At 39.3% G+C, this 17156-nt stretch overlaps 1 protein-coding gene across 1 annotated transcript; it reads left to right on the top strand.

Annotated features, from left to right (window-relative positions):
* The first annotated feature begins 3003 nt into the window (after positions 1–3003).
* On the top strand, positions 3004–10206 carry LOC307185798 (endotoxic shock protective protein U9-ORF-like). The gene is made up of 6 exons (XM_079920333.1): positions 3004–3060; positions 4517–4583; positions 5881–5931; positions 7714–7752; positions 8405–8440; positions 9900–10206. Exons 2-6 carry the CDS (start codon positions 4530–4532, stop codon positions 10029–10031), a joined length of 312 nt encoding a protein of 103 aa, XP_079776459.1. The 5' UTR covers positions 3004–3060; positions 4517–4529; the 3' UTR covers positions 10032–10206.
* The last annotated feature ends 6950 nt before the right edge of the window (positions 10207–17156 follow it).

Below are 17156 nucleotides of genomic sequence, written 5' to 3'. Positions count from 1 at the left end.
TCTAAGTCACACTTACTATATATCACGCCTGTCTTTCTGTGGGATAGAGAGAGAGTCTCCTCATGGTTAAGTGGTCCATACAAATTCATCAGGACTCCTACTCCCACCCTCTGGTTCATTCTGCTTCCATACTTTTAAGGGCTGGCACTAGATATTTTCTCTTGTGCTCAAACCTCTCTTCCCACTTAACTATCCAAGTGGGCTAACCTGTAATGGGCTAACCAGACACTGGTTATTCAAATGGCCCCTTACAATATTTTGTTCTACTTAAACATGCTTCTTTGCACACTAGCTTAGAAGCAATGAGGCTCCATAAAGACAAAAGACACATGCAGATCATTCCAACATATAACAGATAAAATCTTCCAAAAATGGACAAGAAAAAGATATGTAACAAATTTTTAAATGGGCATCAAATACATTCATAGAAAGATAGATACATGTATAGATATGTGATAAAGCAAATAATTCATAGTTAATAGTAGAATCTAGGGCTTCCCTGGTGGCGCAGTGGTTGGGAGTCCGCCTGCCGATATAGGGGACACGGGTTCATGCTCTGGTCTGGGAGGATCCCACATGCCTCGGAGCGGCTGGGCCCGTGGGCCATGGCCGCTGGGCCTGCGCGTCTGGAGCCTGTGCTCTGCAACGGGAGAGGCCACAACAGTGAGAGGCCCGCGTACTGCAAAAAAAAAAAAAAAAAAAAAGAAATTAGAATATTTTCTCACATTATATACAAAAATAAACTCAAAATGGATTAAAAAGTTAAATGTAAGACCAAAAACCATAAAACTCCTAGAAGAAAATATAGTGCACTCTTTGACATAAGTCATAGCAATATTTTTTTGGATATGTCTTCTTAGGCAAAGGAAACAAAAACAAACAAGTGGGACCTAATTAAACTTAAAACCTTTTGCACAGCAAAGGAAACCATTGACAAAATGAAGAGACAACCTACTGAGTGGGAGAAAATATTTGCAAACGACATGACTGATAAGGGGTTAATATCCAAAATATATAAAGAGCTCATACAACTCAATATCAAAAGAAACCCAAACAACCCAATTAACAAGTGGGCAGAAAACCTGAATAGACATTTTTCCAAAGAAGACATACAGATGGCCAACAGGCACATGAAAAGATACTCAACACTGCTAATCATCAGAGAAATGCAAATCAAAACCAGAGTGAGGTATCACCTCACACCTGTCCAAATGGCTACCATCAAAAAGACCACAAGTAACAAATGTTTGCGAGGATGTGGAGAAAAGGAAACCCTCCTACACTGTTGGTGGGAATGTAAACTGGTGTAGTCATTATGGAAAACAGTATGGAGGTTCCTCAAAAAACTAAAAATAGAACTACCGTTATGATCCAGCAATTCTACTCCAAGGTATACATGCAAAGAAAACGAAAACACTAATTTGAAAAGATATATGTACCCCAATGTTCACAGCAACTTTATTTACAATATCTAAGATATAGAAGCAACCTAAGTGCCCATCAATAGATGAATGGATAAAGAAGCTGTGTGTGTGTGTGTGTGTGTGTGTGTGTGTGTACATACACACACACACATACATACACACATATATACATACACAGACACACACAATGGAATATTAGCCATAAAAAAGAACAAAGTTTTGCCATGTGCAACAACATGGATGGACCTGGAGGGTTTCATGCTTAGTGAAATAAGATGGAGAAAGACAAATACTGTATGCTATCACTCATAGGTGGAATCTAAAAATTGGAACGAATGAATATAACAAAACAAACAGACACAGATATAGAGAACAAACTAATGGTTACCAGTGGGGAGAGGGAAGGGGAAAGATAGCAGTAGGGGATTAAGTAGGACAAACTACTTTGTATAAAATAAGATACAACGATTTACTGTACGGCACAGGGAATATAGCCAATATTTTATAATAACTTTAAATGGAGTATAATCTATAAAATACTGAATCACTATGTTGTACACCTGAAACGAATATAATATTGTAAATCAACTACACTTAAAAAAAAAAAAGCAAAAGCCACACTGAGAAAGTGTGTTACATTCTGCTCTGGACGGTGGTCTGTGTTTCTTAGTGCTGAGGGCTTGTGAACCTTCAAAGGGAAAGCACAGACTCCTGTGGGATGCCAAATCCGAGAAAGCTGAGAGGTCCACCCACTCAAATTTGTTCCTGAAGAAACAAACTTCTGATCACCACTGTTGAGAAGCCAAGAGTTAGACAGTGCCTCAATTTAGGAGACACAGATAAGTTAACAAACAAGGTTCTGATATGGCTCCCAGACCATCCTGTTCGCTGCTGCTTAGCATGGTGGCTGGACTCCCATTGTGATGGATCCAGAAGTTTCTTTGATTTTTCCCACTTATCCATTATCTCTGTTCCAGACAAGATGAAAGAGGAGAACGGGTACTGCTTTAAAAGGAATCAATCTGTTTTATCATACTAGAGAAAAAGAGTGAATTCCGGGCTGCGGGCAATTACGCTATTCACATACTTATGTAGCTAGAACATGGTGGAAGGTCTGTGAGGTGAAGTTGTGAAGTTTGCATTTTATTTCATTTTGCACTGGAGTTTCAAAGCACTAGAACTTTTTCCCAGAACTAGGTGACACTATTTTGATTAGCCCAATAAAGGAGTATGGGCTTGTACTTGTACCAGCCCATACTTGTACTTGTACCATACTTGTACCATAATACAAGTATGGTACTTTTCTAGTTGTTGCAATTTATTTGTCCTGATTGTTCATTAACAAAACCCTAGGTCTCCTGAATTACTCATGTCTCAAGAGTAACCACAAAAATGTATTATGATCAGAGACAAGGGTCTTGGCCCTGCAAAGAATGAGGTATTGTCCTTGCGCGGGAAACCCCTGTCCCATTCCTATGTAAATGAGGGTCATGAGGAATCTTTTTTTTTTAAAGTGCTGATACTGCACGTCATTAGTATCCACGTATATAAATATCTGATTATCCAGATCATCTACAAACGAGGCGTCAAGGAAATCTTAACGATATTGGACATTTCATCTTTCCTGGTGTACAAGGTAATAAATATCCTTTCAATTATAAATTACATTACCTTATAAAAGATATGGACAACTAGAAAGGTTGAGAATTAAAGAATTTAATTTATTTACAATAACATTTTAATTCTCTTTTATAGTCACGGCCCATGCTTTTAATTCTTTAAATATTGTCTCATGTACCCACATGTTTATTTATTTTAAATATGTTACTCTGATGTTTGCTCTGGGTTACGTTAGGGCTTTAAAATAGTGACTGAAAACAAATTATAGAAAAACAGCAGTGACAAAAATCCTACATAAGTGGAATATTCAAAGTTATCCTTCAAATATGCATTCCTGTTTCCCTCCTCCATATTTACAGCAATGTATATAAGGAAAAATAAGGGGAACATCAACAGTTATAACAGGGGAACATGAAGGATGTAAGCCTTCCAGCAGGCAATAATATTTACATAAATTTGGTCTTCGTATCATCCTCTTGAAGGCTTTCTTCCCATTTCAAATACTGTTTAACCTTGAAGATGGACTTTTAAAGTCAGTCATTGGCAGTTTGGTTCAGGACATATTCTCTTATGGCATTTCACAGATCTAAGATTATTGGATATGTGTTGTCATTTTGTCTTGATTTGTTTTAAAATTACATTTAGAGCTCTCTTTGTAAAAAGTATTTCAAATGGCAGAATTAAGTTTTATTAAAAACACTTACCAAGAGTGACACCACTTACAAAACTCAATCAATATACTCTTGATAAAAATTACAGTAATCCTATGGAGAAATAAAACAATTATACTTACCTTCAGAATGCCTGATCTCTCTTCTCTTCCCTCAAAACAACAAAAAAGGCATTTTGTATATCATTTAAAAGATGATGGAACTTTTCTTGTTTTCATGAAAAATGAAAATGATTGAAATAAAAGTTGCCATGATACAGTAGAAAACAGAAAAACCATGAACCTATTAGAATTTACTAACACATCAAATAAACAATCTACATCATAATATAGGAGTATAGACCAGACAAATACCCACTTCTAAGTGGATATTATACTAATGATATCTACCTATCCAAGTCATTGTAAGAATCAAATGAAATAATAACTATTTTAAAAGCTGTGTTTTTACAAGCAGTTAATAGAATAGACCAATATTCTTTTAAACTCACTGGGGCAATATTCCTAATAAGCATGAAATGTTTTATACTGTACTGTACTTGAATGCACGCCTGCGTGTGTGTGTGTATGTTGTAGATCTTGAATTAGAGCCACACACAATTCTTAAGGCATGTGAATCATAATCTATATTCCAAGTGTTTAATATCTTCCAGAATCTCTAATCTATACATCCTTTGGTTCCCAATAGCATAATCTTCGCCAAGTTCCTTAATAATGTGCCTGATCCAGTGTCACGCTACATAAGCAGGAAAGGGCCCCATATTTTCCAAGTTAAGAATTAATACTCTTGTTTTACTTGTAGATAGAGTCAAAAGATGAAACTGGTGTTTCTGCTCACTTTCCTTTTGGTCACAGCTCACTGCACACCAGTAAGTAAACTCTTAATGTCTATTTCTGCAAATCAGTCTTGGTTCATGCATTCCAAACTTTTATATTCAACCCTCAAAAAAAAAAAAAAATCTATCATTGGATTCAAAGCCACAGTCTCCATTTTAAGTTTCTTTGGAGCTAAAAGTAGCTCTTTCAACCTATTTTAAAAGACCCTGTTAGAAAAACAATAGATTTGAGTCAAGCACAGCAGAGAAACTCTCCTGGCCTCAGAACAGAGCAGTCATTCTCAATCTTGGCCGCACTATGGAATTGCGTGGGGACTTTAAAAAGTCCTGATGTCTGGGTCCCACCCCTAAAACCTGACTTAATTGGCCTGGGGTGTGATCCAGGCATCAGGATTTTTATATGCTCCCCAGGGGATTATTTCACTGGGCCACGGAGGTTGAGAACCACTGGATGACGGAGGGGCTGTCAGAGGGAGCTGCGATTGCTCTGGAGAAGCCCTTGATAAACCCTGAGACAAACGGAAGACGCGTGGCAGCAGGTTAAGGAAAACTACAGCTCAGGTCGTTATTATGAACAAAGCAGAGAGTGAGTAGGCTGAGAGAATTACAGGCTTACCTCGGAGATATTGCAAGTTCGGTCCCAGACCACAACAATAAAGCAAATACTGTAAGAAAGTGGGTCACACGAATTTCTTGGCTTCCCAGTGCATGTAAAAGTTATGTTTACACTATACTGTAATCTATTATGTGTGCAGTAGCATTATGTCTACAAAACAATGTGCACCTTTATGGAAGAATATTTTATTGCTAAAAAACGCTAACCATCATCTGAGCCTTCGGCAGGTCGTAGTAGTAATATTTTTAAAGATCACTGAGCACAGATCACCATGATAAATATGACAATAATCAAAAGTTTGAAATATTGTGAGAATTACTGAAATGTGACACAGAGACATGAAGTGAGCAAGCACTGGTGGAAAAATGAATGATAGACTTGTCACAGGGTTGCCACAAACCTTCAATTTGTTAAAAAAAAAAAATGCAGTATCTATGAAGTGCAATAAAACTAGGTATGCTTGTATCTGAGATAATATTTTTGGTATTAAAAAGGATTAGTGACCGATATTAACAGATGCAACGTTCATTTGCTTATTCTGTAAACAATTTTTTCTTGAAATGGGTGGATCGTGCTAGGTGCCAGGATTACACAGATGACAAAACATAGCCCCCGCCTTCTGGGAACTCAAAGTCTAAATCTCCTAGTTAATTACTATTATTATTATTACATCTATTTCCTCAGTCTCCATACTCTTCCTCTCAATTTTCACAGGTACGAGAATTTCATTCTGGAATTCACCATGATCACTTCTTAAACTGGAAGGTAACTGTTCTTTTTTAAAAAAAACAAAATTAGGAATAGTTGTTGTCTCCTAGGAAGATATGATTTAGGGAGGAAATAAGTGACATTTTCAAGAAGTAATATTTTCAGGAACATAAAGCATGATTACAAGATTTTCTCCAAGAAAAGGGAACCCTCTTACTCTTTTGGTGGGAATGTAAATTAGTGCAGCCACTATGGAGAACAGTAGGGAGGTCCCTCAAAAAACTAAAAATAGATTTGCCATATGATCCAGCAATTCCACTTCTGGGCATATATCCAGACAAAACTATAATTTGAAAAGATATATGCACCCCTATGTTCATAGCAGCACTATTTATAATAGCCAGGACATGGAAGCAACTTAAATGTCCATCATCAGATGAATGGATAAAGAAGATGTGGCACATATATACAATGGAATATTACTCAGCCATAAAAAGAAACAACATTGAGCTATTTGTAATGAGGTGGATAGACCTAGAGTCTGTCATACAGAGTGAAGTAAGCCAGAAAGAGAAAGACAAATACCGTATGCTAACACATATATATGGAATTTAAGAAAAAAAAATGTCATGAAGAACCTAGGGGTAAGACAGGAATAAAGACACAGACCTACTAGAGAATGGACTTGAGGATATGGGGAGGGGGAAGGGTAAGCTGTGACAAAGCGAGAGAGAGGCATGGACATATATACACTACCAAACGTAAGGTAGATAGCTAGTGGGAAGCAGCCGCATAGCACAGCGAGATCAGCTCGGTGCTTTGTGACCGCCTGGAGGGGTGAGATAGGGAGGGTGGGAGGGAGGGAGACGCAAGAGGGAAGAGATATGGGAACATATGTATATGTATAACTGATTCACTTTGTTATAAAGCAGAAACTAACACATCATTGTAAAGCAATTATACTCCAATAAAGATGTAAAAAAAAAAGATGTGGTATATATATACAATGGAATATTACTCAGCCATGATAAAGAATGAACTAATGCCATTTGCATCAACCTGGATGCAACTAGAGATTATCATACTAAGTGAAGTAAGTCAGAAAGAGAAAGACAAATACCATATGATATCACTTATATGTGGAATCTAAAATAGGACACAAATGAACATATCTACAAAACAGAAATAGACCCACAGAGATAGAGAACAGATTTGTGGTTGCCAAGGGGGAGGGGGCTGGAGGAGGGATGGAGTGGGAATTTGGGGATAGCACATGTAAACTATTACATATAAAATGAATATCAACAAGGTCCTACTGTAAAGCACAGGGAACTATATTCAATATCCTGTAATAAACAGTAATGGAAAAGAATATGAAAAAGAATATACATACGTATAACTGAGTCACTTTGCTGTACAGCAGAAATTAACACAACATTGCAAGTCAACTATACTTCAACAAAATTAAAAAAAAAAAAAGATTTTCTCCAAGGTAAAAATGAAAAATCTAAGGTGGGAAGCATAGGAACCAGCCTCGCTGGCATACCTAGGAATTCTGTGGACAGTTCCTGCCAGTTGGGAGAATCATCTCCAGAGAAATAGACCATCTCCAGGCCCGTGAAAGTTAGAACACCAGCCTTGTGTCACTTCTCGTCTGGGTGAACACCACCCTTCTCAATATACAACTGGTTTAGATCCTTCTCTTTCACAATAAGGGGCTAACATAAGTCATTAAACGTCTTCTACAAGTTTAGCATAATCTGACTTAAATAATCTAGAACCCAGAGATCACCAGAATACTTTGTTTTTGCAACTGAATATTATGTCCTTACTTTTCAGAGGATCCAAAGAATGCGCCCATGTAGACTGCATCGCCTGGTAAACCCATTCAATACATCCATTATAATATCTAAAATTCCTCATTAACAAGTTACATGTATTATTAATTCCTTTTAGAAGACTTCATCTCAACAGACAAATGTCTACTTCTTTTGCCAAGCAAGCTCAGAGATAAATTTATACTTATTTTCAGTAATTATCTTTAGCATAGATTTTGATCTGTAGATTGTGGCCTCTTGCTATATTGCCTGCTGCTTTGCATCTTCCTGAAGATGCTTGGAACATCTTTGAAAGCTCAGGTTTCTGCTCAGAGAGGATTGCCAAAGCACACAGCTCTCTGTTCCTCACCCTGGCTCTCAACTTCCTTTTCCTTTTATAGTCTGACTAAAAAGGCAGAGATAAATCTTTATGTTTCTATGGACTCTGGTTGTTTTTTAGTGGAGTTAATCTCTGGAAAATTTTTGTACTGATCCTCATCTCAGCTGACTCCTAACTCCCTTTTCTTCTATATGATTGTCCAATTTACATTACAACAAGCTTCTTTACTACTCACAGACCTTAAAGTAATTTTTGCAATTTCTTCTTGGAAGTATTTCTTTTTTTAAGAACTTAAGAAATTATATGTGAACTGAAACAAAATTTCCTAACAATTAAATGTCAGGTAACTGTTTTTATTTTCCCCCTCTTGCAGTACCTTCAGAGGTTTTATGAACTCTTCAATACCTGTGTAAGTTTTCATTTTTGATTTTTCTATCATTATCAACACTTGAAAGAAGAATGAAGGTTCAGGAAAATAAAGGGAAAGACAGGAAATGTGAAATCATGTTTGAGGGTTTTGTTATCATAATACTGGCTAATTTCCCATTTATATCTTATTTTTAATAAAATTTTAAGTCACTGCTTATGAATTAAGAATGTTCCACATACTAACAAAATTGCTAATTAATGGAAGAACTAAAACTTGTGAATCTGTCTGAAAAGCATTACAATTTCTTGAAAATGTTGAAGATAGTTATTAAGCAAAAGTCCTCTCAAATTTTCATTACATGTATCCTACTAAAAATATCTGAGAGGGAAGTTACATTTAAAAAAATATACATATATATTTATATAGAAAAATACGTGAAATTATTTAAGAAATCATAATTTCTTAAAATTATTCTATTTCCTTCTATTTTTCAGCTCTAACGTGTCCCTTTTATGCCAAAGTCACCATCTTATCTTCTAATTCCTTGAGCATTTTAATCACAGTTATTTTAAAGTCAGTGTCTGGTAACTCCACTGTTTGGACCTCCTGAGGGTCTGCTTCTATGATAGACTTTTTTTCACTGTCACTTGAGTCTCGTTCCCCCCCAACCCCACCCCCTCTGGATTCTTTTTTTAGCCTGGTTGCTTTTGATTGAGCAGTGAACATTGTTTTTGAAAATGATAGAGACAACTTGAGGTTCGGGATGAAGTTATCGTCCTCCAGAGAGAATTTACTTTTGTTTCTAGACTATGTAGACTGTGGGGACAACATTCACAGATCACCTTGATCCACTTGGAGACTGAGATGATTAGAACAAGTTCCCCTGGTTCACTCTTACCCCCAGGGTGAGGTCTTTGGGGTCCTAGCCTTAAGCCGGGTTACTTACCAAGTCTCCTCTCCGGCAGCCCCTGAACTTGAACTTTTGGCCCCCAGCCCTGTGAGTTTGTCAAAAGTGCTGGGCTTCCAGCCTTTCAGCCACTGCTTTAGGAGTCTCCAGTTGCCTTGAGGGCAGTCAAATGCCTCCCTGGGATTCTTGCCTCCCCAGGATCTCGGGTCCATAAAGCCTCACTTTCTTAGAACTCTGCTACCTTCAGAAGTATGCATAAACATTTGGCGGTGGGGGCGTCCAACTCTTCTAGTTGTTCTTCCCAAAAAGATTGGCTGAAACAACAAGGTTGGAAAGAAAGTACTTGCTTTTCTTTGCAAAGATGAAATGCAAACAATTTGAAATTTCAGTAATTAACTGTCATACACATAGAGAGAAATAGAGGAAGTTGGTAATGTTAATAAAACTAAAAAAAAAATGGTATTGGTTGAAAATTCTCCCCTCTTATCTATATAAACTTAAAAATATTTTATTACTCAAGTAGTAGCTACGTAATATTTATATGTCGAGGATTTATAAATGCCTTTTTTGTCTTGATTTTTGTTTTATCAGCGGAAACCACCAACGAACAGACGGACTACCATAGTCCCCATGCTACCATTCTCACCAATAACAGAAATCACTCCTTCTTTGACTCCTAACCCAACAGGCTCCTTTACCCCCGACAGACGGGGAGATTCATGATTCATGAAGTTCTCCAGGAACTTCGTAGCCAAATGCAGCTTCTTTCTCCAGCATTGTTTAACACCGCAACTGACGATCAATGACTTCATCTCTCTGCTCCTTGTACCACAGTGAACACTTTTCAGTATCCTGGATAAAATGGCAGTGCTTCATTAAAAATGTTTGTATCACTATATTATTCCCACGTGGAATGTCATTTTCCATCATTATCGACATTTAAAGAGAGATCAGGAAAACAAGCAAAGGAATCCAGGAAACAGGATCTCTTTTTCTCTGGGAAGTCGTATGCCTAGCTAAGAACCAGAGATTCTACGACAAAGGAAGGAAGGAAAAAGAATATCGGGGAGGGGTATGCAGCCTGCAGTCTCTGCCATTCTTGGGGAGGGGTGGGTGACAGGACTGTCCTCAGCCTACATCCAAGCCCTTGAGAGACCACTGGGATGTTTCCGGCAAGAGGAGATGGTGTTTTGACCCTTTTAACTGGGATGGAAATTGATGAAGCCATGCGGAAATGCACTTAAAATTTCCTTTTGTCTTATTTGAGAGGCAAAGTTACAAATTTCTCCCTAATCTGTCTCTACAGATGTACAAGGAAAAAAGGAACAAAAAAGATTTTACAGATATTACTCATTCTCCACCTCTACAAATCCGCAGTCCACTTTTCAGGAAAGAGAATGGTAACCATTTCACCTCTTAATTAAGAAGAGTGATCACAGTCTGTTAGTCCCTTCTGTTCCTTCGTGGTGGGAAAAATCACTACGTGGCATTCATAGGGGACTTTGGCTTCATTTGGGAAGTTTCCCAAAGGTCTGTCCTTACAAACTGGTTCAACAGGGCTACATCTAAAAGTCAAAGGGAATGGAGTCTGCATAGGAGGGGACATGCATCTATTTCATAGAAACCAAAGTCTCAGACTTGGAAAGGACCTTAGAGGCCATTGAGTGGACATCACCTGGGAGCTTGTTAGAAATGCAAAAGAGATCAGGCTCCACTGGGGACCTTCTGAAGCAGTATTTGTGTTTAAGCAGGACCCCCCAGTGCTCCTCCAAAACATCACTGACATATAGACATCTGCCAGAATACCTCAGTCTATGTAAGAGAGACATTCCATAGTCTTTTCTTGGCTAGCTTTGATCTTGGAAAAGTCTTTTTTTTTTTTTTGCGCTACGCGGGCCTCTCACTGCCGCGGCCTCTCCCGTTGCGGAGCACAGGCTCCAGACGCGCAGGCTCAGCGGCCATGGCTCACGGGCCCAGCCGCTCCGCGGCATATGGGATCTTCCCGGACCGGGGCACGAACCCGTATCCCCTGCATCGGCAGGCGGACTCTCAACCACTGCGCCACCAGGGAAGCCCGAAATGTCATTTTTTTGTATGGAGTTAAAACTTCGTTGTAATCCAGCTCTTTGGGGTCACATCAGATAAATCCAGCCTGGTTTCTCAATGCTAACCCTTCAAATAAATAAAGATAACTTTCACAGTCCCGAGTTCCTCCAAGAAAACTTCCCCAGTCCTCCGACCATCCTCTGTATGACCTGGTATGATTTTTCAATATCCTAGGAGTCTTTGCCAAATATTCTTTAGTTTTTATATTGTCGCCATCCTCGAAGATGGTTTTCAAAACTGCACGTAATACCACAGATGTGATCTGGAAAATGATAAAAATGGGGTGATTGTCTCCAACATTCCAGATCCTACATCTATTAATATGATTTAGGGCTGTGACTGTCTTTTGTTTTTCTTAATATTTATTTATGTATTTGGCTGTGCCAGGTCTTAGTTGCGGCACGCGGGATCTTCTTAGCTGCGGCGTGCATGCAGGATGCAGGATCTAGCTTCCTGACCAGGGATCAAACCTGGGCCCCCTGCATTGTGAGCGCAGAGTCTTAACCATTGGACCCCAGGGAAGTCCCTGTAACTGTCTTTTTGGGTAATCACTAAGTCCTTTTCCTGCATTGCTAAAAACATGTTAGATGTTTTCTGTGCCTGTACCCTTGGACTGAAGGACAGGACCTTACATTTACCTCTGTTACCACTTACGTGATTAGACCCAGCTCGGCATTCTCACACACAGATATTTCTAATCTAGACTCTATCATTAAATATATTTTAGTTCAGTAGTCCAATACATGGTCTTAACTCTCTCTGTTCGTTCACCTATCCATCCAACATACAATTTCAAGTATTTCCTCGGTTCCAGGCACTGGGGAAACAGATGACAACAGGACAGTCTGGACTTCTGTCCTCATGGGCTTCTCACTGCTTTGAAGCAGTATTTGCTATCCCAGGGAGGGTGCTGTTAAACATAAAATATATTCGACGGTATAGCAGATACCGTCAGGGCTATAAATGAGTTTCATGACCAAAGCACTGAGAACAAATAGAAGACTTAGTAAAGCAAATATTTACATGGCTAATAAAGGGTATGTTACATGCATCTTGATAGCTGAAGCCTGGATGGAAAGGCTTACCCAGAACTTCCCAGCCCCGTCTCCATGTTAGTATCATCTGGGGACCTTAACTACACCTAGGTCCCATCCCAGACCTACGGGATTGACATTCTTGGTTGTGCAAGGAACCGAAGCATCCGCATGTTAAAAGTGCCTGGGGTGATCCTAATGTGTAGCTGGGCTTGAGAACCACACGGATTCTCGGAAGCACGGTGGTCCCTCTACCTTGTGTGGATTGGTTCTGGGACCTCGCACGGATACCAGACCCTGTGGACGCTCCAATCCCTTACATAGAGTAAAATAGCCTAGTATTTGCAAACAACCTATGCACATCCTCCCTGTATACTTTAAATCATATCTAGCTTACTTATAATACCTAATACAATGTCAATGCTGTGTAGTTTTTACAGTGTATTGTTCAGGAAATAATGACAAGAAAAAAAAGTCTGTCTATGTTAAGTACAGTCACAACCATCATTGGCCTAACTACCTAGTACACGTCAGCAACAACGTAACATTTTCTTTCAACACTTGGATTGCTTTTGTTAATGACCTGAAAGAGAACTACATAGAATAAAACACAGAATATTTAAAACACAGATACAAATAAAAAATAGAAATAGAGAAAATATGAATTCATTCCCTCTTTCTTTCATACACACACACCGTGTTAACACTTACCAAAACCCTGGTTCTTCTCTCTTGATAACCCCGGTATGATGATGATGCCAACAACGACAACAGCTATATGGTGCCTACAGTGCCCACGTGGTTGGGCGACGAGATGTGTGGCACTGAGGCCTCAGGCTGAATTGAACCTTTGACAGAACATCAGAAGGATCATCGCAGTGGGAGGAACCGGGTTCTGACTGCAAATTGTTGACGCTTTGGTGGAGGCTTAATAACAGTCAGGACCTGCTGTAGAAAAGTGTTTCTTTTTCTTTGCAACATCAAACAAGTCTTGCAGTAGCTCTGGGAAGGTGGTGTTAGCCCTCGGGCTTATTTCAGGGTTGTATTTGAGAATCAGTTCCTTCAACAGGTGGAGCTGTTGAAAAATCTGCCACAAGTTTTTCAAACATCCAAGCCAACGAACACTGCTTTTGAAAAAGCTACTTCATCATCACTCTGGCCCTGAGCGGTAAGTTCTGCGCGCTGCCAAGGCCCCGCCCCCCACCATCTGGAGCACGAGGTGGATCCTGGCACTGCTTCCCTTCACACTCCGAACACTCCACACAGACGCTCACTCTATTCCTGCAAGCGCTAGACCATCACTTACAAAAGAAAGACGTTCCAAATTGTAAACGCCAGGCGGTAACATCTTGGATCCCAAAATATTTGCAAAAACATGTACAACGTGAACAAGGCCAAAGGACACTGCGCATGTTTACACACTTCCAGCGCCTTTTAGTGGTGTCGTTCTCTAGCTCCTGACAAATCTGCAGGCTTTATTGATGCAGTAGGCTGAATTACAGCCCACCAAACCTCCCACGTCCCGATCTCTGGAACCTGTGAAAATGTTACTTTGTGGAAAACAGCTCTAGCAAGTGTCATTAAGGATCGGAGGTGGAAAGTATCACGAGTTACCCAAGTGGCCTTACAGAAAAAAAAAAAAGAAAGGCCTATTTAAGAGATGTCAGGAGGAGCAAAACGCTAACCCGTTGACTTCAAAACAAAAGGGTCTACGGCAAATAATTCATAAAAGCGATATAAAAAACGTTCCCGTTAACTATAACCCGACCATAGCCGCGATCTTACTTTTCTTCTTGTCAAAGTTTTGAATGCTACCGGTTCATTCCTGTTTCAAGAAAGAAGGCATAGCTACCTAGAATAACACATAACTCCGAAATAAAAGTAAACCTGCTAAAAAAAAAAAAAAAGGCGATGTTACGAAAGCATTTGACACGCGCTTAGAGCTCACTTTCCTTGTTAAATAACACATATCAGGGAAAAGTACGAACACAGTTCCTTTACACCACAGATTGTACAAGCAAACTTCCAATACTTGGGAGAATTGCAAGGATGACCTCCAAAGACGAAAACTAAAACTCGCGCTAAAAAAATACAACTGCAGGATCCCTATACTTCTTTCCAGTAAGAGTGAGATCGTTCTATGGCCGGGCACCTCACCCTTAAATTCAAATAACTCTAAAGATAGGATCACTTTTCTCATGCAGTCTATAGACCCCCTTACTTCTAGAATAAAGAGTTTCTAAGCTAATATTACCAGCAGCAATATTTTGATATCTAGATATTGCCAAAAATCTTAGAAAAAATATGTGTAGCTTAAGCATGACCAGCAGTCACTGCGCTCATCTACATATTCCAAACCCCTTTTGTGATCTCATTTAGCGCGTCCTTTTCCTAGCATTGTTAGTGGTGCAGTTCCAATAAAACTTAAAGGTAAAGACACTCTACAAATTTAAAGATAAACAACATAAATTAGCTGCTTCCTTCAAGGGCTTGGGGCAAATGACGTCGCTGTGATATCTGGCAGTTCAGCAAGATATGTGATATCTGGCGGTTCTGTACACGTAACTAAAAGAGCTAGTCTAAAAAGATGAAATTTGGCAAACCACGTTTGAAAATCCAGTCCTTGTATTGATGAAAATACGTTGTCAGTTTAAAGCTTCAAGCACAAGGACAAAACATGCTTTCTTTCAAATATGCGGCAAATGATTGCCCTTAACCTGAAAGGTCAGTTGCACAAACACTCATTCTAACTTTGAATTGAGCAAACTAGGGAGAAAGCTCGTGCAGCGCCCCCTCCCACACACACGTATGTGGAGAAGTCGCGGGAGTCTGCACAGCCGGAGAGATCACACTCCGCCAGTGGAAACCAGCTTCGTGATCAGAGTGTCTCCCCTTCCAAGCAAGAATAAATGGTTTCCATGTATCCTTAAACCCTCCTGTCTTCAACTCTACAAGCACAGGGTCCTCCGTTCCCCTTTTCACCGGGCCTTTGAAATCCAGAACAAGACTGCTGGAAAATCCATCCTGCAGGAAACTCCCGAGCCCTCCTAGACTCATATTAGACTTCAAAAAGAGCAAATCCTGTCTCAGGCAATGGTTAGAAATTCACATTTCCACGTCCACATAATAAATGTTATCAATCTCCCCAATCCTCTCCTTCCTTCTTCACTGTGAATTAGAATTGGAGTTTCCAAGTTTACCTGTTCTTCAGTTGTCTCTCTTGGGATTACACTGGAACCAGGACTCTTCTGGTATTCTACCTTGGCCAAAATAAATTAGTCAGAGTTTTATATCTTTAAAACAGGAAGAAAAAAATGCTGTTTCAAAAAATCTTTAAAGGTGGACCAGAATAACTCCTCTTGTAGCTTAAGCAGGGTAAGAAAAGCATTAGTGCTATAATCCTCACAGAAACCCTGCAGACGTGAATATCCTTTGAGGAGAGCCACAATGTGATTAGAAAAATATAAGGAAATATACGTGCGTGATAAATACTGATATGTTAGCATAGAGAAAGCGGAGAAGCTTCTTTCTTAGTCATTTTACAAAGGTTGAAAACCTCTTGGCAAAACCAAAGTAGACATAATAATCTCGAAGATAAATCTCATTTATGAAAAATGCAAAACTCTTAACTAAATCTATAAAATCTTTATGAACTGAAGCTAGTAGGGTATGAAAAGAACATATACAATAACTAAATAGGTTTCACACCAGGAGTATAGAACTGAAGTACATGTAAGTATACTGTACATGTGTGCAGGATACAAATTTGCTCTCTAGAAAGCTCTCTTGGAGGAACTTCCCTTGCAGGATGTGGATGTGTACACTTTCTGGTACATTTCTATTTGCCCACCAAGCATAACATGGGAGCAAAGGCCAGCACAGGAGAAGACATGATGTAACTTAGGTTCACTTAATTAGAATTTGACGTGTGCCTTGTAGTTTTCTCTGACAACAATGGTAGTTTTTATCTGGAAAAAAATTAAAACTTACACACAAAATATTTCAAATGTTACTTGTCTACAGGATTTGGTTCTCTTTCTTTGAGGGGTTCTCTGGTGGTCAGGAATTCACGGTCCGTGTACTGTACTGGCCTCACCCAGCTTCTGAAGTGCACGATCCCCTCCAGCCTCGGTATAATTATGTATGATCAAGGGCGTGTGGTTGGCTTCAAAGCCAGGGGTAAGCAATTCTCTCAAAAACAAATCCTGAAAACAGACTGTCACTCCCCATCTGACATCATCTTTCATAAGGCCTCCCATCTAGAAAACACACAAAGCCACGGGCGTTTTGTGGGGTTAAGAGAATGTCTGGCGGGTTTTGCTCTCTGGTAGAGCTTCCTGCCTGTCTTAGAAGCCTCCAGCGGCAGCAGATGAGTATTGAGGGGTCTGGAGGGAAATGCCTATGCTCTGATTTATTGATTTATGGATTCAGGGCTTAGCGACCTTCAGGCATCAGCTAGAGCAGGAGCTATTTCTGGCGGATATGGCAACATGAAATTGTCACTGGAGTAGAGTGGAATGTTTGTATCCTGGGGGCGGGCAACAAGACCCACAGGGGTAGGAAAAGATTTTAGAATTTTTTAATTTTTAAATTCATACTTTTAAACTTATTTTTTAGTGAGTTCTATAATGTACATAATAAATATGCAGTAGAACATGCTTAAAACGGGTAAATAATTATGATATATATACATACACATATATATGCA

Source organism: Stenella coeruleoalba, assembly GCF_951394435.1.
Source record: "Stenella coeruleoalba genome assembly, chromosome: 4".
Lineage (NCBI taxonomy): Eukaryota > Metazoa > Chordata > Mammalia > Artiodactyla > Delphinidae > Stenella > Stenella coeruleoalba.
Note: the sequence above shows the minus strand (reverse complement) of the source record. Positions and strands in the feature narration are given on the sequence as shown.